The sequence below is a fragment of the Lemur catta genome, chromosome 13, assembly GCF_020740605.2.
Source record: "Lemur catta isolate mLemCat1 chromosome 13, mLemCat1.pri, whole genome shotgun sequence".
Taxonomy (NCBI): Eukaryota; Metazoa; Chordata; class Mammalia; order Primates; family Lemuridae; genus Lemur; species Lemur catta.
Window position 1 is genome coordinate 24,536,821 of NC_059140.1, and position 26,061 is coordinate 24,562,881.

At 41.4% G+C, this 26,061-nt stretch overlaps 1 protein-coding gene across 1 annotated transcript in view; it reads right to left on the reverse strand.

Moving 5' to 3' along the window:
- Positions 1–2,071: 2,071 nt before the first annotated feature.
- GPC6 (glypican 6) overlaps positions 2,072–26,061 on the reverse strand; it is a 1,073,567-nt gene continuing 1,049,577 nt past the window's right edge. Inside the window, exons 7-9 of the mRNA XM_045566886.1 lie at positions 23,827–23,963; positions 10,592–10,767; positions 2,072–6,470 (exon numbers count right to left, since the gene is read on the reverse strand). Of these exons, the coding sequence (XP_045422842.1) occupies positions 6,268–6,470; positions 10,592–10,767; positions 23,827–23,963 (516 nt within the window). The 3' untranslated portion in view covers positions 2,072–6,267. The remainder of the gene's footprint in view (positions 6,471–10,591; positions 10,768–23,826; positions 23,964–26,061) is intronic.

Consider the following 26,061-nt stretch of genomic DNA (forward strand, 5'->3'; position numbering starts at 1 on the left):
TTATTACTTTTATGTCACAGAGATGCTATAAAGATGAAGTTCATAAAGATCTTGACATAGTTCCTTGCTAAAACATGCTTTAAAATGTTAGTATTACCAGCTGACTGCTGTGTAGGGCTGTGTCCTATTAGGGCTCTGCTGTCACCACATGGTGAGACCTTAGCTTGGGCCATTAAGCTTAACACAGCTGCCCCAACCAGCTTTTCAACCTTCTCCCACCACTCAGCACCTCACTTGCTAGTCTCCAGCCACATTGTAGTACGATCTTCCAGGACTGAGATATTTGCATTGGCATTTTCTCTGTCTGGACATCTCTATCCCCAGGTCTGCCCCTGGCTGTCCCTTTCCTTGTCATTAGTCATAGCTCTACCACCACTGACTGAAAGGAGAGTGTCTTCCCTGGTCACTATCCCATTTCCTGTCGTATTCCTTTGTGACACCTCCCACTTTCTGAATCATCTTGTTCATTTATTTACGTATGTGTTATCTGTCTCTCCCCTTCTAGGATGCAAATTGAGAGTGGAAATTTTAGTGTCTTGCTCTTGTACCCAGAACGGTGTCTGGCACAGGATAAGTGCTTATTATATATCCTTTGAAAGAATGGATAATTGCCAAAGTCAATTTCTTTTTAGAGTAACCAAAAAACGTGGGCCACATTTTATTATTTTAAATAATAAAAATCAATTTTTTTAATTTAAAAAATCCACTGATGCTTGTTCTTATTGAAGAGAAGATGACTTTATTCAAGCTAAATGTTTTTCTGCTGTCTTGAATCCCATTTGTAAGCCTTCTTTCTGCTTCTTTCCAAACTTGAGTGCTCACGGGGTAAAATTCCCGTCTTCTTGCTCTGCTTTCTGTTTCAAGGTGTACGAGACACGAGATCCTTAAACAGGCTACAAAGGGAAGCATCTAATTCCTCCTTGGCTTTGCTGTGTGGCCCAATTACGAGCCAACAGAATATGCTTGGCCACATGTTTAAACCCGCAAATAGATGTGTTTATGGAATGGAAATGTATCTGTACTAAATCATTTGTCAATGTCTGCTCAAATCTACTTAAACTTGTGGCTACATCTTTCTAGCTCTCAAGATACAAACATTTCATTCCCGTTTGCCATGATTTTACAAGTTGGATTCTTAAAATCAATGTCATTTTGCTACACATATTTTAACTATATCTCACTCAGCCCAATTATCCAAAGAGCAAATTAAAATAAATATTGTTGTTACCTGATGAACGTGTCTGTGGTTTATGTTTCCAAAACCACTTGGATGTTTTTCCTTCCCAATAAATTGGTTTCAGTTTTCTGATTTTTGTAGGTGGGATTAACTTAATGTTCCTTAATTGTTTTGTAAAAATCACTTTTCTGGATAAAAACCAAAATAGTAATAATGTGAGCTAAATTATAGTATTTCTTACAGTTAAATGTTGTATTCTTGATACCTTTATTTGTATGGGTTCCTTTATTTAAATGAGCAGTCCTGAAATAAGTGATGTATTTGTAATAATCATTGTTAACTGCTTTAAGGAAGGAATAATTTTCAGCTGGTGGCTTTTCACAGGCAGTGATACAGCCCCTAGAGCGGGGTTTGCACAGAGTAGGAGCACATTAATATTTGTTAAATTAATCTTTAGCAGGTTATACAATATTTAGCATGCCTGAGAGCATGGTAACATTTCAGAAGTATAAAAATCAATGCAATTGGCTGGATTTAGAAATTATTAGTCTTTTCACATCTGATCTTATTTTTCTGACCTTATTTATAAGGTATTGACATCAGTTCTCAAGCCAGTAAAATTTTCCTCTGAGAAAAAAATCCAATGCAAAAGAAGAGAGATACAGTATTTTCCATACACAGTTGGGAAACTCTGAATGTTCTAAAGTTCTAATAGTTCCTGATTTCAAATGCTGAGTGTTCTTAGGAGTGGCATTGGTTTAATCTATGGGTTTTGTTTTTGTTGTCTTTTCTTTTTTTAATATTGAAACTTCTAAAAAGTTCTCAAACGAAAAAATTGAAAAGCTCTAAATTTAGACTATGACAATAATTAAGAAAATGCAGAAAGGGCACTGGTAGATTTTTAAAAACTATTTTAATACAAGATTAATAGCAATTTTCTATCCAAATCAGAAATGAAAAATCTTAACCCAAATAATATTCATATGACAGTCACATAAAATTTTAGGTTTGATTGGTGCACACATTTATCCTGCATATATATTATGTATATGCACACAGAGACCTCACTATTATGCCATCTTTAGGGGTCTTTTCATGGAAGTATCTCCTTACACGGCAGTGTCAAAGATTCCAGTAACTACTCAACTTTGAATGAAGTTCAAAATGTCCCCCTGCTAAGCTGAGTCCATGCTGTAGCAAACCATGATGTAGCAAGTCTCTAGAATGCGTACAAATCAATACTCTATTTGTATCAGTTGGCCTGAAACTAAACACTGGCTAATGTCTCCACCAAGGAGGAACACATTGCAAATTTATAAGTTATGGTTTCCTTTACTGTTCTGTTGGCAAAGCTAAACTGTCTTTTTTTTTTTTTTTAATTAAAAGTCAGGTCTGTTAGTGACTGTAAGTGAATAAAAATGAGTTTAAATTTCTGCAAGTTTTGGATAAGATAAAACTTGCATTTGCTAATGCTTCTACCTTTAATCAAACCACCTGGTAATTAGCTTTGCAAAGAGAAGTAATAAAAGAATCACATCTCAGGAATTTGCTATGTTTTATTCCTCTTTGGGGACTTTAGTTGGTGTTCAGTCTGTAGCCAAAACATGTATGTAATGGCAAAAGAATTAAAGTAGGCTAATGTCTGCAGCAGGGAATAGAAATTAAATATCAGGGTTCTGCCTCCAATATTATTTTCCATGTGTTTGATTTAAAGAATGTTACTTTTATAATTACTACTACTTGTTGATGAGTAACAGTGTTTTTTAGTGTAGACAAAATAGTATTTTCTATCCCTTACATTTCAAGCAGGTGATATAAGTTCCTTAATGCTATCTGGGTAAGGGACTCAGATTTCTAGTGCTAACGTTCTATGATGGCTATAATCAAAGTACCAACTTGGCCTTCGTTACAATGACAGAAGGTCGTCACAGTTGTCCTTCAATACAGAACCGTAAACAGAGCTCTTATTCATAAATTTGCAGTTCATTCTTCTCTGCTAAAGACTTTAGCCTCTGTTTAGCTTTTGTTGTAACATATACAAAGTATAATATATACCAGTTACAGACGTGTATTTCTGTTAGAAAAATACATATTATAACTAAAGAACATGTAAATAGAGGCACTTCAATAAGCTAAGTGTTTGCAGTTATGAGCGTCACCCATCAATTTCTAGTGTCTGATTTCAGTGAGCCCATTCCTCTCTATTCATAACAGAAGTTATGATGTGATGATGGACATCAGAGCAAATGAGGGCAGGTCGTCAAAAATAACGGAGCATCACTGCATCCCCTCTCACTAGGCTGAAATGAGAAAAATTAATTTGGGGGGCAAATTCCAAAATACTGAAATGGGGTAACTAGATTAAATGAAATCCTTTAGGGACAAAAAAAATTCTCATATTAAATTAGTCTGAGAATCATATGACATGGTAGGCTAATGAGAAAAACCAAGAAGTACAACTTGAATATTATTTTGACCGTGTCCATGCGGGGTGACTAATATCGTGGCATCACTAACTGACAGTCATTTCAGCTCTCTGCCCGGCTCATATGCATCATTAAATCTCATCAGTATGAATAATATTCATAATGAAGGTGTTGAAACAAATGAAGCAGGCGTTTGTATATTATCTGTGTGTTTAGTGCATACAGAACATGGGTTCACATTCATTAAAATAATGTGTATTCATACACATGCACAAAACCTTTTGGGGGTGAAAGCACAGGAAAAACAAAACATTCTGATCTATTTCATAAAAGATAATGCAGAAATATTTAAAAAAAAGAAAGACTTGGAGTTTAAAGCCATAAAACAAGTTATTACTCAAATATTTTGGAAAATCAAGGTTGATTTAACTTGTATTGCACCTTAATCATTGGAGAAAGACAATAATGATTTCTGAACATACAATGAAATGAGCAACGTAAATGATCGGTCCTTCATAGAGATGTTTTTATGTGTAATCGGTGATAGGAAGCCAAAGTTTGGCAGTGAAATAGATGGTTTTCTAGAAGTATGGAATGCTGAATTAGATTGTTACTTTCATCAAGGTTCAAATGAAAGGATGCCACAAAGTCTCTCAGAATCCTACATTTTATATTTCATTAGGCATAAAGTAGCAATAGATGCTTGTAAATACTTTCTGTTTTGCAAAAGTGCTCAAATATACTTAATACTATTGTGCCGCGTGTGTTCTACATAAACGTGATGACTAAATCAATAACTAATTTTAATTTTGATGAGAACAGAGATCGGAAAATAGCATTTACGTGTCAATACTGTCAATGAGTTAATTAAAATGTGACTGGCATACTATGGTGTCTCGAGACATGACTTTTCCCTACTCCAGATGCAACATAAAAACGAAGAAACACATGGATAGCCAACTGTATTCACAAAGCCCCAGTTTGGTTTATTTTGCTTCTCTCTGTTGGGGGAGCATAGGGCCTGGCTTTGGCATACTTGGTGGGTAGGTTAGGCGGTGGTTCTAAATTGGCCTGTTGAGTTAAGCCATTTATCCAAGTGCCAAGCAGGAATCCTAGACCAAAGGTGGTGTACATGAAAGCAATGGTTTTTTATGAATAACATTCTTTACACGTACAGTTTTCATTACCAGTAAATTCCTGCACACCCACGGCTCATCCCATGAGCTCCGTGTAAGTCTGGAGCACCCAGGACAAAGCGTGTTCATGCAAAAAGGGTGTGCCCTGGCAAACTTTTAATAAATGGACAGTTAGATACGTAAAAAGTTCTCTTTCTTGATTCTTGGTGCTCACAGATCACTGAGGAATCCCTTCTCTGAGCAGCACAAAACAAGAAGAGCTGGTTGACAAAACATTTTTGTTACAAAGGTGTGTCAACCCTGAGCTTGGAATTAAGAAGTTAAAATCTGTGATTTATATATATAGAGATATAAAAATAGATGATCATACTAAGACTAAAAAAGTGAAAGAAATCTCCATGTCAATACTATATATATATTTTTGTCTTGACTTTCTTTTGTTGTTGTTGTGAGTTATTTTGTAAGAGAATGCCCTTGTGATGCAGAAACCAACTGACACAAAGCAAATAGTTAAGAATGAAAACTCATGAATGAATCTATAATAATTGTTTATCGACTCATTAAAAAAAACCCCTATTGTGGGAGGATGATGAGCACAGGGCCAGAAACATCTAATTAATGTGAAAACTGTGGAAAAGCAGATATCGTATCATCAAAGATCATTTTCAATCGAGACCCTTGAGAAGGATGAACTGATAGGGGTGTCTGCTAGTAACTGAACATGAAGTGAAAAATCTGTGCCAATTGGATAAAATGGACAGACATTAAGGGAATTAAGAAAAATGGTGCCATTACCAAAACTGAGATTGGTCAGGGTGAGAGAGAGGTGCTGAGTTGTAATTATTTTTGTCCTCACATTAAAAGATGAAATTCTAAATTTAGTTATCAGTACCTCCAAATCAATTTGGTATTGTGTGGTTAGAGTGCACGGTGACACCTCCAAGACAACAGTATATTTTCACTACATTTAAAACAAATTCCAAGCTTTCTCCCCCATAGGCATTTTATAAACCCAATTTGTCACAGAAAAGCTTACATTGGGAGTTGGCTGGCCAATGCCAAACGTATAGTGCTAAAGTTCCTTTATTTTTCCCTCTTGTTTGCTTCTTTGTTGCAAACGCAGTTGTCTTGGGGTTTGGCCTGATTTTACAAGGAAAATTATTTTCTTTCTGCCTTTTTTTTTTTTTATATGGGAAAAAAAAAAAAACTCACAACGTGAGATTCCTTTACTCTTGCAGCATAAAAGCAAATGAAGGTAAGAAAATCTCCCGGTACGAAAGATTTGAGTAAGAATTCTCTCTAGAATAAACAAGGTCCCCACAGATAGCTGAAGGAAAGAGGAAGCAGTTCAGTCTGGCACCCGGTACTCTTTGGGAAAACAAAAAGGGAGGCAGATTGCAGTACTGCTCTCTTCTCATAGAAAACGGTAAGTTTTTGTGGCATGGTCCATTGTCCAAGAGTGTAAGAAAAGAAGTGAGTTGGCCATTCAAATAGCTAAAATGCAGTTTCATCGACCAAAATCCCAGGATTATCTGCACAGTCTCTGCAGTGCTAAGACAGTGCAGGCCAGAGACCACGAGAGCAGGGAGTGGCCGCGCTGGGCTGCGGAAGAGTCCACTTCTCTCCTGTCGGGATCCATTGCAGGGGCCTCTGTGGTGACAAACTCAAACTCCGTGGGACATACGTCATCCATGCACCCACTGCCACTCCCTGAGCCGCTGGATTCATCACCTGGTGTGGAAAGATTGAAAAAGAAAGTTACTTCTCAATCCAGGAACAAGGAGCAACAAAGAACCCAATGGAAATGAGCATGGTTGCGGAGATTTCCTCCCCACCCACAGCCTCCACCCCACCCTGACAGGTTTGTTTTTAACAGGCAAGTTTGTGAGGGGCGGTGGACTGTAGAAATAGGTATTTGACACGCAGTGTTAATTGATATCCGAGCTACAAAACCTAAGGAACCTGTGAACCCCAGGCCCAATGGGAGGCCATATTTCTTCTCCTGGTCAATATTTAAATTGCTTTTAAGAAATTCTATTCTTTGTTCTTTTTGCACCTCAGAGCCATTGCTCTTAGCAGATATCATACTTTTAAAAGGATTTTTAAAGGAAAACATAGAAGAGGAAAAAAAAGCACTATGAGTAGGAAATCAGAAGAGCAGCAGCAAATAGTTGTGGGAAGTATACGTTATTATTACTTTTGGCCACTTTCCCCACCTGCATTCTTTGCCTAAGAGCAAGGATGGGCTCTGTCCCAGCCAGCCTCTCCCTTTAAACCAGGGGTTGGCAAACGATAGCCTGCTGCTTGTTTTTGTATGGCTCATAACAACCAAGAATGGTTTTTATATTTTTAAGTGTTTGAAAAAAAAAATCAAATGAAGAATAATATTTTGTGACATGTGAAAAATGCATATGTGAAATTCAGATTTCAGTGTCCATATATGAAGTGTCATTAGAACTCAGCCACACCTGTTCACGTACGTATGAGCACATTGCACCAGCAGTGTGGGGTAGCTGTGACCGAGACCGTGTTGCCCCCAAAGCCTAACATATTTAATATCTGGCCCTTTACTGAAAAGGCTGGCCATTCTCTGCTTGAAACCAATGCCTAGGTGCCCACACGGTATGTCAGCTCAGGGTGGTGTCTTTCCTCCCTGCCCAACTGGACTTCTTGGCCTGCTCTAAGCCCACTCCTTACTGCCTGGTTCCTTCTTGTTGGACAAACTCTGTCTCAGGCCTGGCCCTGGATCAGACTCCGTCATTACTGGCTGTGTGAAAGTACTGTCACCACCTGGGAGGGTATTATTTATTTGCTTGTTTATTGCTCATGTCCTTCTCAAAAATGTATGCTGGGGATACAAACTTGGTGAGGGCAGAGACTTGGTATAGACTATTCACTTCTGTATCTCTAAGGCCTTCAGTGGTCCCTGGCATTCAGCAGGTGCTCAATAAATACTTGTTGAATAAACAAATGTGCCTGGGGCAGTTTACTCAACTTCTGTCAGTTTCCTTGTCTAAGCAAATACAGACAATAACATGTAGCTTTCAGACAGTGTGTGAGGACAACTCTATAACGTGCACAAGGGCACCCAGCCCAGGACTGTCAATGATGCCTGATGGAAAAAATGGGATTCCCACAGCCAAGGCAACCTAGAATTTAATCTGCCATTTTTTGTTTAAATAGACTAGGGCGAGCCAGTTAACTTCAATGAGACTTCATTTTCTCACCTGTGAAAATGAGAGTAATAATATCTATTTCACAGAATTGTTGTGAGGAATAATGTTCCTGGAAGGACTCAGGAAACTGTAAGCTTTGTAAGGATATTTGTTGTCTCCCTGATTTGTTCAATGATTCCAACCAACAGCTCTCGTCTCCTCCCTGCTGGCCAGAAGTGAGGACACTGGTTGAGCTTCTCCTGAGAGGCTGGCACCATCTTGGCTGCTAGACACACCTTACGTAAAGCCCGGGCAATACAGGGACTCTTCTACTGTCCTCTTGCATGACAAAGACACACACTTGGAGAATAAGCATAATTTTTTTTCTCAATGAGACATCTAAATACCAGATAAGATCACTTGAGTAGACTGTACTAGGTTTTTAACATTTTCCTCTGATTTATCTTTAGTGCCCTTTTCAAGGGGGAAAATGCCCATTAATTAAATTGAGAGATCTCAGAATTGCTAAGGGGACGGTTCTGAACACTGGTATCATGAACAAGGAGTAATATAATCTTTACAAAGATATTATTAAAATGATTTAGAACATTAAAAATGTGGAAAACAAATAATGACAGGAGATTCTGAATGGGAAATATAATGGTCCCATCTCTTTTTGAAAAGGAATCACAAATGCAAGTATTAAAGGGGTGGGATAGAAAACTTAAAAATGTCAAAAGCAGTAAGGGTAATGACAGCTATAAGATGTGATAATAGTTTGTAGGACAGATACTAGCCTAAAAAAGAGGCCAACTTTGGCACTTGGGTTAATTGTTGTTGACTTTATTTTCTTTTGAGGGGAAAAAGAGCAAGATCTCTGCCCCCTGTACATTCCCTGAGCTTTGCAGGTTGACATGTATTAAACACATTAAAGAGGAGAGAGAAGCAACGAGGCCAACATCAACTAATTCTTACATATCTCGAATCATTTATTCCAATGGTCACTCTCTAGATAATATAGCATTTTATTAAATGGAGAAGAAAGAATGGATAAAATGTGAGGAGTGAGGCTAAGTACTAGCAAGAGTGAAGCAACAAACCCAAAACCTTGTGTCCTGTTCTTTGCTGAAAAGGAAAGAAGTTTAGCTAAAAGGAACAGAGATAATGGGATAATTTCAAGAAATTTTACAGCAGTGAAGTCTGGGTTGGTAATTATCCTGTGTTTAGAAAATTAATTTTTTTTTTTTTTTGAGACAGAGTCTCACTCTGCTGCCCAGGCTAGAGTGCCATGGCGTCAGCCTAGCTCACAGCAACCTCAAACTTCTGGGCTCAAGCAATCCTCCTGCCTCAGGCTCCCGAGTAGCTGGGATTACAGGCATGCGCCACCATGCCCAGCTAACTTTTTCTATATATTTTTAGTTGTTCACCTAATTTTCTTTCCATTTTTAGTAGAGATGGGGTCTCACTCTTGCTCAGGCTGGTCTCAAACTCCTGAGCTCAAATGATCCACCTGCCTTGGCCTCCTAGAGTGCTAGGATTACAGGCGTGAGCCACTGCGCCTGGCCTAGAAAATTAATTTTTTGAGTTATTTAAAATGGAATAAAGCACGAAAATTTTCTGTAGGGTACAACTCAGCAGGCTGATGGTTAAGACTTAGATGACTCGATATCTTCCATCTGTCACTTGTGTCTTTCTATCTCATTAATCTAAGCACACAAGCATCACCTTTTGCTTCAGTGACCAAATTACAGAATCTTTGGCAACTTCACATCTTATGTTCAAGAATTCTTTTCCTGGAAACTCTGTAGGGGTATACACTTTAAAAAAGCAACAAGAACAAAAACAACAACAACAAAAAAACAACAATAAAAAACTTGCCTTTGTAGCTATACATATTGAAAATACTCAGACAAAACTCAGATATAGTTAGTTTCATGTCAGTGTTCACTTAATAGTCTTTCAAGTCACTTCTGATGCTTCTGTGATCCTTAAAAGATTAGCCATGTGTAGTACTGCATTGGCATTTTACTATTTCTCTCAATATTTCAGACACAAATGTCTATGGTTTTGTATGTGCACGACTGGACAGAGAGGGAAATGATGCAGTTGAACCCACTCACTACCCACCAGATACTATCTTAGCTCCTTTATGGGTCACTTGAATGAGACTCCCAACAGCCTTTTAGGCAGGGATGCTGCCACTCTTCAGAACAGGAATCTGAGACTCAAGAAGTAGAGTATTTAGTTTAAGACCCCAGTTCATAAGGGATAAGACAGGGATTCTAGCCCCGGCTTGTCTAAGCCATGTGTAGACCATTCTTTTTTGGGTGGTGTTGAGGGAAAGGGGGCAGGACTTTGGGATAGCTGTAAATGCTGATGGGGAAAGAAGAAAGTGAAAAAATTACTTTGTGGCTTTGTCATTAACAGATCAACTGGTAGATGAAACTCAATTTCGGCTTTGGTGTGGCTGCATGTAATCCACTGGAACTATTCCTTAAAACCAGCTATGATTTTAGTAGCATCCTAAGTTTCATGGATCAGAGCTCTCTGCCCAAAAGACTATAAAAAGCTTCACAGATTGAAGAGGAATGGGACTAAATCAAAGTGGCACTTTGCTCTTGAAGAAAAACTATGGTCATATCTACAACCATATTTCACTCAACCATATTTTACTGGCTCCGGTAAAGATCTTCTTACTTGTGTCCTGGAAGTTGACGTCATTGCCATTGTATGCGTTTTTCAGTTTGTTGGTCATCACGCGGAGAGCCATGATCTGTTGTCTGATGAACGTGTCGGGCCGGGTGATGTCCACGTCCACCTCGGGGTTGTTGATCTGGTTGGTCAGCCCGTCGTTCATGATCTCGGGCAAGTATCTGCAAAGCAGCGGGGGACAGAGCAGATGAGGGCGATGTAGCAGGGACCGCAAAACCAGATTCTGCCACTCTGCCTTTAACAGTGAGCCAGGACACCTGGCAAAAACCGGACATAGTTCCCGGAGAAAATGCCAAACGGTAAAAACAGACAATACATTTTCTCAGAGGGAGATGCATCTGAAATGGCTTCAGACTAGTTTTCCAAGCGGCACTGAATTCTTAGATATGCTTGCTACAAATGAACATAAAATGGGGGACTTCTAGAAACCATTACCTAAAATTAACTACTCTTTCCTCCCTCCACCCCAAATGCCACATAGCTCAAGTTGAGGACTTGATAGCTTCCTCGCTTCTGCTAATTTTGGTAGTAAGAACCAGTTCTTACTCATTAATTATGTATGATCTGAGAGAATTCACTTGTATAAGGATGCTCTTTCTCAACTGAAGAGGCCCCACCTCAGATTTTAATCAGAAGAAACTTCTGGATATTAAAAAAAAAAAAAACCCTTTGGGACGTTTGGGAAATGACTAGTGATTACCGAATGATTGAAGTGTCCATTAGGGTTTTATTTTATAATAGAATCTTGGGTCTAATTTGGTAGATTCAACAATTTTCAGTAAAACAGAAGGGCAAAATCTAATGGTTCTGAGCTTCATATTTCTTTTACTTACACCAAGATGTCAAAATTGTCAGTGCTTCGACATCAGCTGTCTGCACTGCCCAGGTGTATTTATACAAGCGAAGGCTAAAGATCTTGGAAACATGCTCGGGGCCCTCTCTGAATCCTTGTTAGTGTCATGACCTGTCCAGTCCCCAGTTTTCTTTCTCTTTTTCTCACAGAGCTTCTCATACCTGCTTCTGTTGTTCCCCATTTCCTGTGTCCCTCACTGGACCTCAGACGGCTACTGCAGCCCCAAACTGACTTCCCTGCCCCCTTCTCTCCTGTCTAGTGTACCCTGCACCTGTGGCCTGGTTACTTTTCATATAATATTGCTTTCAACATATTACTCTTCTTTTTGAAAACTGTTGAGGATAGTAGTTAATGGGCACTTAATGCTAAGCACGGTGTGAAGAAATTGACATGCATGTTTAAATTCAGCCCATCAGCAAATCTAGGAAACAGATATTATTTTATCCCCATTTTATGACATAGGAAACTGAGGCTTAGTGAGGATAAGCAAATGCTCAAAGTCATGGAGCCAACAGATAGCAAAAGCATGATGGAAGCCCTGTCTGGCTCCAGAGCCCAGGTGCCCAAACACTGCCCCGAACTGCCTGGTGGGTTTCATAACTATAGTTCAGCAATCAAAGTCCATCTCTACCCAGTTCTACTTCTTTATGCTGCAATACTCTCTTCAGAGAACTTTCCTTGTCTTACAGAATCTATTCCTTGTATCCATGTCATGCTTGCCTGACCCAGAGGTTTTCCTTGCCTGTAATGCACTTTCCCATTTAAGTCCCAAATATCCTTAGGACCCAGGTCTAGCCTCCCTTTCTCCTCAAGATATTTTCCAGCTTTCAGGGATCTGCCCAGCCTTCTGTAGGGCTGCCAGGTTCAGTTGCGCATTTTGTGCACTGCACAAAGTCATCCTCCAAGTTCCGAGAGTGAGTTGGTGCTGAAATCCAGCCTCATTTCTATGGTCACCAAGCCATGCCCCTGCAGGGCACCATTCATCAAAAGGGGCACCTTTTTTCTTTTCTTTTTGGTAACCTTTTTATGTTAGAACATTCTCAACATATATAAAAGTTGTGACAATAACATAACGAACCCCCATGTACCCATCTGGGTGCCTTTTTCTAATTCCTACAAAGGTGCTATATTTGTCTGTGTCCTGGTAAGAAACAGATGGCACACTCAGAGGGGGAATAAAGAGATTTTAAAGAAGAGAGTATTTATAAAGGTGTGGACAGTTTAAAGGGAACCAGCACAGAGAGGTGAAGCACCCTGGGGCTGGCAACAGGAGAAGGGGTCACATGGGATAAGGGGCAGAAGCTGTCACCAGAATGCACAAGAACTGGAACCACAGAGAAGCCCCAAATGACAAAGCAACCGCCAAACCAAGGCTGCAGGGAGGGAGCCAGGGGCAGGACAGAGTGACCCTTCTAGTCCCACCTCCTGACCTCTGGCTGCTGCCTCTGATTGGTTGAACCCAACAGGAAGCTGGCAGGCATGGGAGCACAGTGGTACAGCTCTTAGGGGTCCTCCTCCAGGGCAAAGGCCAAGGTGGCTCAGGACATCCAGCACTGACCTTCTATAGGCTGGTGGCAGCCCTGCCTAACTGCTATTACTATTATTCTCCTTCTGCCTCTACTATTGTTGCTTGAAAGCTGAAAAAGCATCGTCTCTTCTATTTTATTATTCCTATTTACATATTCTTGTATAATATCCTTATGCTTAAAATTCTTCCCCTTTCTGCAAGTCCTTTTCCAAGTTCTGGAAACAAAGGCCCTATCCATCAGCCTCCAAAAGAAGCACACAGAAACTTTGATATTTAAGGCATTTTTCAGGTATTGAATCTTACACATGACGTATTTGTGCATGAATTGGTTTACCCATTTTAAATCAGAGGTCCCCTGAATAAGCTCCATGTCTTCATCCATATCCTGAACAAAATCGACTTCACAATGTGCGCCAAATAATGAATAATAAAACACACAGAGTGCATTGTAAATTCTTTTCCATGAAGCTTCAAGTATTTATTGCCCTAAAAAATGTCCTCATAGAAATTTTAAAAAGCCATGGACTCATATCTCTTTCTTTTTGCTGTAAAGCGTAACTTCTGTTTGGCCTTTTAATGTATCTGGTATAGAAATAAATTCTTATTTCATTCTGAGATTGTCTTCTGATATAACCCCTAAAATATGACATTGGAGTGACCATTATTGACATGCAATTATACGTGCCAGGCTTCATGAGCTCTTTAATCATGATAGCCCATTGGAATAAACAGTAGCAGGTGCACGGCACGCTTTGCTGACACAGGAGTTGAGAGGAGCTGAAAAGCGACGGTTGATTCCGGTGTTACTCCTCTGCATTTTGGAAACTAATTCTTGCAGCTGTACCTATGCTGAGTCAGAGGTGGGCACTGTTTCAGACGCCGTGTGCACTGCATGGCTAGCCAAGACTCATTTATCAGAAGCTCACTGCGATAGCTTCCATGGGAATGCTACCCCTGGGAGTCTGAACATCCAGGAACAATAAGAGACTGCCACGTAAACCCAGCCTCTAACTGTGCCCACTGATGCTCAGCCACTTACAGCGAAAACAAGTAACAATGCACCCGTGTCCTCAAGAACCTTTTCTCCTTTCGGTGTATTCAAAGGGTGACTTTGGAGACAATGTGGAAACTTAAACCTAAAACAGCTGAAAAAGAAAATGGCCATTTTGCCACTCCAAAGGTAGATCCTGAGGCTTAATCTGTGGACATCCATTGTGTAGCCTGAAGGGGCTGTGAAAGCCCCGTTCAGCTCTAGGACCTCATGAGCTCATTTCTTTGTTTTTTCTCATGTTTGGTCTCTTTACACACTGCTCATATCCTGCAAGAATAGACACATCTTTGAGCCCACAATGCTCTTCCTTTTATTAGATTTTGCACAGCTCTTTGACATGCAGCCTTCTATTTTTGCGCCATCAGATCTCTGGGAGTCACAGAAGGAGCAGCATCTTGGCACAGATTGCCCAGGTTCCAAGGCTGATGCACGTCTACCTGGAGCAGGGAGAACCCAGAAGCGAAGACAGACTGGAGAGCTGAACAGGGATGTCATGGTTTGCCAATGCTCCCTGCGACGGTGTGGTGTGGCATCCACGAACACTAAGCATTTTGCAAGAGCACGGCTACGAGCTTAATCTTTGGCAGTGTTGCAGAATTCTGCAAGAGCATGGCTAGGAGCTTAATCTTTGGCAGTTTCGCAGAATTCTTTTTCTTCACATCTAATTTCATATTGTTAATGTAGGTTTCCTTGATTACATCTAAACATTATGGCCAATTATGGCCTATGAGAGTGGAAGAATTCTGAGGAAATTTGGGAGGTGGGAGGGCTGATACACTCAACCTTGTGGGTGGCTGCAGGCCCTCACTGCCAGAGTCAGGTGACAGTCAGCTTCTGTCACTTGAGAGACATTAAACACGACTTGTCCCTGCAGAAGTTTCCCACTGGCCAATCACAGTACCTGCCATTCTCAACATTCAAAGACATTCCTTACAGCTGTGCTGAGGCTTCCAGAAATCACCTGTTGATACATGAATGTGCTTGCTAGGAGGAGAGGCATGTTAATTTACCAGCATTCAGTATTTCTCATCATCGCATTAATACAGGTAGTTGTTCCAACGTAAGGCACTGCATGTTGGGAGAGGGACGCACAACTCTGAAGATGGAATGGATTTGAGAGCGAGTGAAAGTTCTCACATGAGGCACTAGTGAGGAAGGTTAGCCCAATGTGCCCAATGGAGCTGTTACGTATCCAAATGGGCACTGAGGCAGGAATGGGGAGAAACAGGATGCCCGAGTGCTGGCCTGGTTTCTTTCCACATTCCTAATATTTCCTCAGACTGCTCCTCTCTTAAGGCACAATTAGAAGAGTGGGGTGAAAGTAGTTTCAAAACTGTTTGCTGCCACACATGAGCTCCATTCAACACCCATCTCTATAGCAATTTATAATTCTGAGCTTTATATTCATTCCGCTTCAGCAGGTTTAAAAGTTTTACTCATCTAAGTAGATATAATGCTAATACAAGTCCAAAATTCCTTCTGTGCCATTCTGAAATTTGAGAATCTCCAAGAATTTTTCTTCAACCTGCTTGTTAGCAAAACTTCATTTGATCTGAAATGAGGCTAATTACGGTCCTCATTTATCTCACTTAGTGTAAATATTAATACATTTTGCTGCAAAAAAATATTAATGTGTTTGTGGGTGGCAGCCCCAGACCCCACTGGGAGTATTATATAATATACAGCATAGTCACTGTGGTGATTTTCTAAATTCTAAAAAGTTTTGAATTCTGAAACCCATATGGCCTCAAATAAGTGACTACAAACCTATTGTGTCAGTAACCTCTTTTAGAAGTGTTCATAAATCTAAGTGTTAAATTTCATACACATTAAGATGGCTATTATTTAAAACAAACGAACAAAAAAAAACAAATGTTGGCAAGGATGTGGAGAAATTGGAACCCTGTGTTCTGCTGGCGGGAATGTAAAATGGTACAGTGGCTGTAGAAAACAGTCTGGCAGTTCCTCAAAAAATTAAAAATGGAATTACTTTATGATCCAACAACTGCATTTCCAGGTATATGCTCAAAATACACTCAGGCAAGGACTTGAGCAGATATTTGCATACCTCTGTCCATAGCAGCATTATTCATAGTAGCCAAAGGGTGCAAAGTGTCCATTGATGGATGAATGGATAAACAAACGTGGTATACACATACAATAGGAATATCATTCAGCCTTAAAAAGGAAGAAAATTCTGACACATGTACAACGTGGATAAACCTTGAGGACATTATGCTAAGTGAAATAAGTCAGTCACAAAACGACAAATATTATATGATTCCACTTATATAAAGTACCCAGAGTAGTGAAATTCATAGAGATAGAAAGTAGAATGGTGGTTTCCAGGGACTGTGGGGAAAGGGCAGAGGGAAAACAGAGTTTCAGTTTAGGAAGGTGAAAAAGTTCTGTGGGTGGGTGGGGGTGACGGTTGCATAGCAGTGCGGATGCACTTAATGCTGCAGAACTGTACGCTGTGAAATGGTTAAAATGGTAAATTTTATGTTTGGTGTATGTGACCACAATTTTTTAAACCTAAGTTTTAAGTACTACTTTTCTAAACTTATTGATATAAACGACTTTTTTCCCTTTCCATTTTCTCCTGGAGGAAAGTGGTATTACTCAAAGCATACTGTGACCTTATGCTTTAAGTAGATTTATAAATTCTTGAAGACTGCTAAGCTAGAGTTGTCTGAGGCATTAGGAACTTCACGAGATCAGACACTGAGATAGGGTCCAAGGCACACGAACTGCACTGCGTATGACCCGGAGCATCTGTGACTTCTCTGGGACCCACAGGGCCACTGTGGACAAGCCAGGTAGCTACTTTATATAATTACTAGGTGATTCTAATGTATTCTTATGAAAATTAAGTTGTTAACATGGCTCCGACAATTGCCAAATGCCAAATTTCCGCCAAATGCCAAACCTGTTCCTTAGCAGTGGCTGACAGCAGCAGAACCTGGAGTTTTAAAGCCCGAGTTCATGTACAGAAAAACGATTTGTGTGGCTCTCCTCCAGCTGGAGAACGCGAGGCAGGAAATGGTTTGGGAACTCTTCTGGAGAATGCACAGCTCACGGGTTGCAGCAGTGTGCAGAAGCTAAATTCTTTGACTTGGCCTCGTAATTCATTGGCAGGAGGTCCCCAAACCCATCCTTTCTTGATTACAAACTCCAGAGTGGTTAGGAAAAAAGACCCATGAGCCAGTATTCAGGGCTGCTGAGTTATGGACCAACAACATGATCCCTTCCTGCTATTTGGAGCTGTCTCTGCCTAAAAACATTTTGCCACTTGCAGGAGGTTCACGGAGCTTCCTCTCCCCCCGGACACTCAGGAAGACTTCATGGGGTCCCCTATCCCCCCGTGTGCCCGGGAAGGGAAGTAGGCATTTTAGAATGCCAGGTTTGACAGTTGCCAGTTCTTATCTTAGAATTCCCACCTTCCCAAGGTGTTTGGCTTGGTATACATTGAATATTTTACAGTCCTTTAAAATACAGCTAGAGTGCTTTGGGACATAGTCCGTATCAGACTAAAACAATATTGTCCTTCAGACTGCGAGTCACTATCTTTGACATCATCATGCATCATTTCATCCTCTTTGCATCTGCTCGGACTTAGCCACTCATACCTCACTATTTTCTTTGGTTAGCCAGTCTACACAGTAGCTGGCGAGAGTGACTGATCTATTTTCTAGATTTTTCTACTTTTCCTATTTCTTACAATTTACTGTGTTTACCTCCTGGCCTTGGGAAGGATTTCCTTGGGGACATAATATTTCTGCGAGGATCAGGTGTCTTGAAAAACAGCAGAGGCTCCCTGCAAAAGCCACGTTTCCAAGGGGTCCAATTAATTTTGTCCCCCAGCCAGCTCCTTGATAGCCTCCTCCCAGAGGCATTTTAAAGAAAGGACACACTGACAGCTAAACACTGGCTTACAAGGAGCAAAATCGAAATCGAAAAGTTGTGTTTTTTTTCCTTTTTTTTTTTTTTGGCTAGTTTTATGGGGGGGAAGGGAGGAGTCTAGAAATGAATGACTCAGGAACCTGAAAACTCTGAAAATAATTTATGTTCCATCAGATAACCTCTGTGCCAGCGGGGCTGGGCTCTTAGACTGCTTTGCATTTTTCCTCTCCCATCTCATTGTCTCTCCGATTTTACTTTCCTTTTTAATCCCTACGAGTTTGGAAAAAGGGTCTCTGTAAAAAGAAAACAATCCCCAAAGAAGTTATTGATGATGTCGTTTCACCTGGCTGTGTTCTTAAAAAGCAAGAATCTGCCTTTATGAGAGCAGAAAGGTAAGAGCCTATGTGAACACCATAAGGGCTTTATTTTTTCTCCTGCTGCCTGACAAAGTTCTAACCCATATGTGCTGACCATATAAAAGTTTTATTTCCTTCAGAGCCCATGCTTTCCTGCCTCCCATCTAATCATTCTTTCCCAGCTCCCGTACAGACAGCTCATTCCGGCCACCGACTGCCCAGAACGCCCTTCCCCGGGATGACTGATGACTGCAAATGTCCTCCTAGGGCCTCTAGGTTCACCCCGGGAACTTTGGGAGGCCTAGATTTGTAACCTGAACCACGACTCTTTAATTTTTTTTCCTTTTGGCCTTCTAGATTATTATCGATTTTCCTCTGTAACTTACTAGCTTCCTTTCAATTCCTATTTGTCTGAGTTGAGGCAGAGCGTGGCCGTATCTTCTCCCATTCACCCCGGAGAAGTGGCTTAGGGAAGTGAAAAATGGGAGGGCTGGAAGTTACACCTGCAGGCTCACTTTCTTGCGGGTCACTGAAGACGACTGGGCTGCCTGTCTCAGGTGATAGACACTGCCGAGAACGCTAAGAAAAACCCTTCCTCAGCTCTTCTGATTAGTAGGAGGTCATTCTGAGTACTAACTGCTACGAACTGAATGTCTGTGTGTCTCCCAAACCCTAATTCCCAGTGTGACGGTATTTGGAGGTTGGGGGCTTTGGGGAGGTCATTTGGGTTTAAAAGGTCATGAGGTTGGATTGCATGGAGTTCCCAAGATGGGATAAGTGCCCTTACAAGAGGAAGGGACCAGAGTGCTCTCTCTCTCTCTCTGCCTAGTGGGGACACAGCAATGTAGGCAGCTGTCCACAAGCCGGGAAGAGCCCTCACGAGAACCCAGCCTGCTGGCACCCTGATCTACAACTGTGAGAAACGGATTTCTGTTGTTTCAGCTGCTCTTTTATGGCATTTTTGTTATAGCACCCGGAGCTGACGAAGGCACGAATCGAATCAAATGCTACCAAGGATTCAAAGTATTTATCCTTGCCACTCATCACGGTGGCGCCATTTGGACGCGAGGTCTGTGTGGATGACTCCCTGCACAGTGAAGGCTGTGCTGTATTCCCAACTCAGAATTCTCCCTGGGCACATGGAGGGGTGAAGCCTCAGCAATTCGCTGTTGAGATGACGCCACACTTGCCTGTGCCCTGGCTATCCTGAGTGGGCAACATTGCTCTGAGCCAGGTGGCCTCCCAGCCCATATTGCTGCTGTTGTTTTTATTATAAGGAAAGCCCCATTAAAGGAAACATCAAGGATATCTGTGAAGGCAAAGACAAAACAAAAAATCATAACATTCTCCCTGAGGCTTGGGTGTGGACTGAAAAAGGGATTGTCTTACCTGTTAATAGGGTCTGAAAGTAGGGCTGCCAGATAAAACACTGGACTTCTAGTTAAATCTGAATTTCAGATTGACAACGAATCTTTAAGTATAGGTATGTTCTCTTTGTTGTCTGGTATTTTTATGTACTAAATCTGGCAACTCTGCCTTACAGCCTCCTACTCAAATTGTGGTCCCTGGATCAGCAATAATTGCATCACCTGGAAGCTCGTTAGAAATGCGGAATCTCACTCGGGTTCCGTCCCAGACTTACTGCCTTCATCATCTGGGACTGCTACAACAAAAATGCCATAGCCTGGGTGGCTTAAACAACGAACATCTCTTTCTCACAGTTCTAGGGGCCAGCATGTCCAAGACCAAGATGCTGGCAGATCCTGTGTCTGGTGAGGGCTCTCTCCCTGGTTTGCAGATGGCCGCCTTCTTTGTGTGTCTTCGGATGACACGGAGAGAGATCATCTCTCCTGTGTTTGTTCTTATAAGGGCACTAATCCCATTTATGAGGGCTCCACCCTCAAGACCTAATTACTTACAAAAGTCTCCACCTCCAAAGAGTCTCAGATTGGGGGTTTGGATTTCAACATAGGAATTTTGGGGGGATATAAGCATTTAGTCCATAGCACTGCATTTTTAAATACACTAAAGTTTGGGAAGTACTGTTTTAGGATTTATGAACTATTTTCATAGACATTATCTCATTGACCTTCACATTGTCCCAGGAGGTTGGCAAGGAAAGAGAAAGTAGGGAAGATGTTCTCTTGACCACCTTGTCTTGTTGTCAGATGAAGTTTTAAATGCTGATAGGGCCATCAGGCACGCCTGCAATTTTCTCCCAACAAAGGGCACAGGCCCTCCTCCCCCACCTCCTGTTTCCAGACCTGTTTAGCTGCAGAGGCAGAGTGAGATCTGTCAGAGGTGGGTGAGGGTGGAGTGAGTGGGGGAAACTTGGGGATAAATGTGGGTTCAGACCTTCAGGGAGCCAGTGCTTACACACCCTTGACCATGGTGTCAACGCTGCAAACTGCACCCTGTGGTCGCCACAGCAGCCATGTCTCTGTGTGTCCTCTTCTCTTTCAAGTTATCATCAATTTCAACAGGTGCTGTTAATTTAATAACAGCTTTCGGGGTAAAATAAGATAATGTACATGGAGTACATGGACATATCCACTGTAAGAGGCATTTTGATTTCAGGATCATTAAAAATGGAAAGAGGTATGTTTCTGAATCAAGGAAGTACGGTAGAGAGATATGGAGTAGGATTCAGAAAGTAATCAGGAAAAATATGGGTGGTGGAAGACACGCTTGATCAAACACTTAGGACACCAGGCACAGGAGTAGGTGCAAACAGAAGAACGTGGCTCAAGGAGTCCGACAGATGAAGCATGAAGAGAGGAAGTAATGTCTGGTCTATTGGAGACCTCGTCACGCAGGTTTGAGTTTATAAACTCCAGATGTGACAGTCTCTATCCGTGCTAATAAGCATCTTGGTTCTATATCTATTAACCAAGATTTTTTTTTTAAATAAAAGTTCTGGTTATTTTATTTCACATAGGTGATGAGGATAACTTTTCTTTTTTCTTTTCTTTCTTTCTCTTTTTATTTTATACAGTCACCTCTAAAAATTTAAAAAGACCTGTCATCTTAAAACTCATACTTCAAAAGTGGGAAAAAATAAGTTTTATCCACATCATAAATGGATTCTTCAACTTAAAAAATGATTCAGTAGAATTTCTTTAAGTGAAAAACTTCTCTGATATGTTTGTAGATCAATTAATATTTGGAGGAGAAAAAAGTGTCACTTAAATTTAATTCAACAAATTTTTATTGGTTATCTATTTACTATGCTAGTATATATAAAGTTATTAAGATTTCCTGCCAATAGAATTTTTAAAAGGGACTAAAGAAAACCATGAAATTGTAATTGTTCAAATGAATCACAAATATCTGACAGCCTAATCTTTTAATAATATACTTATTATATAATAAAAGATATATGATATTATGTTAAATTTTGGAATATGCCTACAAATTATTTTATTGAATTAAACTTGATCATTTCCCCCACCTGCATAAACTCATCCAATGGCATCCCATTGATCTCAAAATAACATTCAAATCTGGTCCCTGAGTACTGATCCAGGTGTTTCTCCCCCCATGTGATCCTTTCCTAAATCGGCAGTCCAGCAGTGTGGCACTTGAAGTGCACAAATTCACTGTCCTTGCTCCAGCCACTGAGCCTTTTTGTGTGTTGACCCCATTGCCATCTTATAGCGATTAAGCCACAGAGCCTGGAACAGTGCCTGGGACAGAGGGAATGCTTAATTATGATAATATTGCTGAAGGACTGACCAACTGAATGAATGCTATAGAACCACCAAATCTTTCATAAAGACTAAGATCTGTTTCATTTGTTCTCTTAACTTGGGAAGGACAGCATTTAGCTGCTGTTTACTTAAGAGGCAGGTTACTGCTGTCAAGAAATACTGAGCTAGGATTTGGGAGATTCCCAGCTTTTACCCTTGTTAGTTCGGTATATTACCCTGTCTGGGTTCTTCATCTGCACGAGGAGGAACTTGGCCAAAGCATCCTAATCTCCTCTAGCCCTCACTTCGATGGTGTTTATCTTCCCCGCTCATTTTCTTGATGGCATTTAGTCCCTTCCCACGGTCATTTTTTACATTCCGTTTTGTAAGAAATTGCATGTATGCAAATACCTAGTAACCTGTGTGACTATCCCTGGGAATGTAGTTCAAAACGCAGCTTTTGTTTTAGCCAAGGCTGAAAGGTAAACACAGTTGGGCAACAGAGCAACTCAGAAAAAATCAAGCATTTTATTCATTAGGCCATCTGGTCATCCCTGCCAGTGTCTTTCCGTACGGTCATCAGGAAAAGACACATCAGATGCGTTAATTCACAGCTGAATTTGCTGGCCAAAGGTCTTCTAGCTCAAAAGCCAGACACTGGTAAAATACTAAGTATTTTAGGGGGGAATGTTGTTAATAACATGACTTATTTCCTTCTCACAGTCTAAGATTTGGATATTGATCCTTTGGGCAACTTGAAATGGTTACAGCTCTTTCTGTAGGTGTCTTGCTTTCACCTTGCTAAGCTCTTCCTACTATGGTTAATAATGTCATTAACAATTAGGTGCTAAAAGTTGCAGTTTAGCAGCTTAACCTATAACACCAACGTGCACCCTGCTCACTCTACTTAACTTCTGTAGTTTCTTTTGAATGTAACAAGCACATACCTTCTTGTTCCCTTTTGATCACAGCTGTTTCCTATGCTTGAAACCGCCCTGTCAGGCCCAGAATAGACTCCCCGCTTAGTTCTCCACCTGCCGGGCAATCCCCAAACACCCCCTGAGTCCAGTTTACCAGCTGCTTCACCCACCTGCAACCCCGCTGATGGGGGCTCCGGCAGAGTCCTCTCCTGGCCTCCTGCCCTGCCTGCCAGCTCCCAATCAGTCCCCCCTTCCAGCTTCTCCACCCTGTGAAGACCCAGGCCAAGCCCAGTTCTGGGCTCAATCCACAAATTCAGAAATCCCATACCAAGTGGCCGTATGTAGCACTGGTCCGCAGAGCAGAACGAGGAAAACAGCCTTCTCTTGTCAGGCTGGGGCTTCCCAAGGTGTGGGGCCTATTGGAACCCTACCCTGTGTCCCTCAGACGTTTTCTTTTACCTTTCCAATGAACATTTCAATTTTTTTCCCCCTCTGGGGTGAAAACAAACTACAGTTGAATTTTTGTTTCCTGTTTAACTGGTGATGAAAACAAGAGAACCCTGCAAATTTATGGATAAAAATAGCTTTGCTATCTTAAAGTCATTAGGCAGACATAGCGAACATAAAAGGGCTCTTTGTGATCTCAGGGTATCTGTAAGCTGGCATCTGTCACCAGTCCTCCATCCTCATCCGGAGGCAAGACGTTCAAGCGAGGATTCCACGCTTAATGGCACCTTGAGAGTAACTGCTCCCGGGTGCCCATCAAACCTGTCACTCTCAGCAGCTGTTGCTAAGTGATGACCCGCCCCTCCGCCCTCTGTTGCTTTTTGCATAAACAGGTCTGCGGAGTTGTGCCAGGAGAGTCTTCCAAGGCGGGACGGGCTGTGCCCCCGTCCGTGACAACGTCGAGTCACCCTCACCTGGCTTTGCTGTGCCCGTTCCAGCACTGCTCCTCGTTGGATGTGCCCGCGGTCACGCTCTCATCCTTGCAGATGGTGTAGGGTAATGCCGACCAGACCTTTTTAGAGAGCTTCAATTTCTCTTTTATGTCGGTGACCTGATCGAGAAACCAAGGAAAGCGAGTGAATGTCCTCCTCAGGCTTTGCCCATTTCTACACAAGGACGTGACGCAGGTGAAGGTTACAGAACCTGCGATGTGACCAGCACAAACTCTCTATCAGTGCTAAGAGACAGACACAGTGCTGCAGGGTTTACAGCCCAGGAAAGCCTCTTTTCCTCCCCCCTCAATCTTCCTCTAGCAGAGACTTCTCAGGTAATTGCCTTTTTGTTTTCCATCTTTTCTGTCCTTCAGTCCTTTGAATTAAAAACTTATGAAGCATCTCACCTGACTTCGGGTCCCTCTCCTGCTGACAACCCTTACTGTGAGCACCCGACGTTAGCATTCATTGCCTGCATGCACCAAAACAATGCACCGAGAGATAAACACTTTTCCCCAGTGGACTACTTGTTTCTGCACAAAATAAATATGGTCCCCAATTTAGCTGCTGGTGCAATTGGCAGGCCCATAAAGCACACACTTGGGTGGTGAGCAGTAAACCAAACCCACTTAAAAATCTCTAGCACCGAAAGAGAAAAGTCATTCTAAATATGGGTAAGTGTAAATGTCACAGCCCTGTGGACGGATGGCCGGGAGAATCTTATACCAGCCTCTTCACTGTTTTCAGGCTCAGCACTGACTTCTTACCTGAGAACGGGTAGGGAGAGGGATTTAATACCATTGTGGCTCCGTAATAAACATCTAGGTTCGTGCAGTCACAGCTCGGATTTCCTATTCTGTCTATATGAACACTGGGAGTGTTCATGGATGGTCGAAATGCATATGTTGTTGGTTGAATTGTGTGCCCCCAAATTCATATTGAAGTCCTAACCCTCGGTACCTCAGCATGTGACTTAGTTTTGAGATAGGGTCATTACAGAGGCAAAGAAGTTACAGTAGGTCATTAGGGCGGGCCCTACCTCAGCATGACTGGTGTCCTTATACAAAGGGGAATTTGGGCACAGAGATGTGCATGGAGGACGATGACGTGAAGAAACACAGGAAGAAGATGCTCATCTATAAACCAAGGAGAGAAGTCTGGATAGATCCTTTCCACAACTCTCAGCAGGAATCATCTGTGCTGACATCTTGATTTCAGACTTCTAGCCCCCGGAACTGTGAGACAGCACATTTCTGTGGTTTTAATCCACGCAGTCTGTGGTACTTTGTTATGGCAACCTTAGCAGACTGACACAGATGCGAAAAACGTTGAGTAGACTTTTGGAGGGGAACAGGATATTTGCACAATCTCAAAGTACCTACCACAGATTACTTATTAATTACCAAAGGAAAACTGGTAATGTTACAGTGAAGAGACTTGGCAGGTCTCCACCTTAGCCAGTTGGTCAAAGTGAGGGGACAAACTGATCATGGGAATCTCCCCATGTGATGTGCCAGGAAGGACAGTCACTTAGGCTGCGAACATTCATAACCTGAACCTAATCATGGGGACGCATCACACAAACCCAAACCGAGGGGCATTCTGAAAGACAGCTGGCCTGTCCTCAAAAATGTCAGTCATGAAGGATCAAAAAAGGCTAAGAGTGCTTCCAGAGTGAGAATACGAGATGTGCTATCCAGATGCAGCCTGGACTGAACACTAGGTTAGAAAGATAACTGCCATAAAAGACATTATTGAGATAATAGGCAAAATTTGTATACCGACACTCTATTAGATAATAGCATTGTGTCAGTGTTCAATTTCCTGAACATAAAAGCATATTGTGGTAATGTAGGAGAATGTCACACTCTTGTGTTCTTAGGAGATACACGCTGGAATATTAACAATTGCAGGGGTATGATTTGCACAACTTAATAATGACTCAGTAATAATAAATAGTACTATGTACACAGATGTATAAAGAGAGAGAAAGTAAATGTGGCACATTTTTAATGATTGGCTTTTCTAGATGAAAAGCATACAATTTTTCAAAAAATGCAATTTTTGGTAAGTTTGATTTTTTTTTTTCCAAAATAAACATGTGAAAAAGAACCCCTTACATTTTATTTGGTTTGCATGGTGTCCACTTCGGTGTTCCTAACCTCCAGTAAAGGCTACCATCTCTTTCTTACTCTTTTCAAAACAATCTCCAGGGAC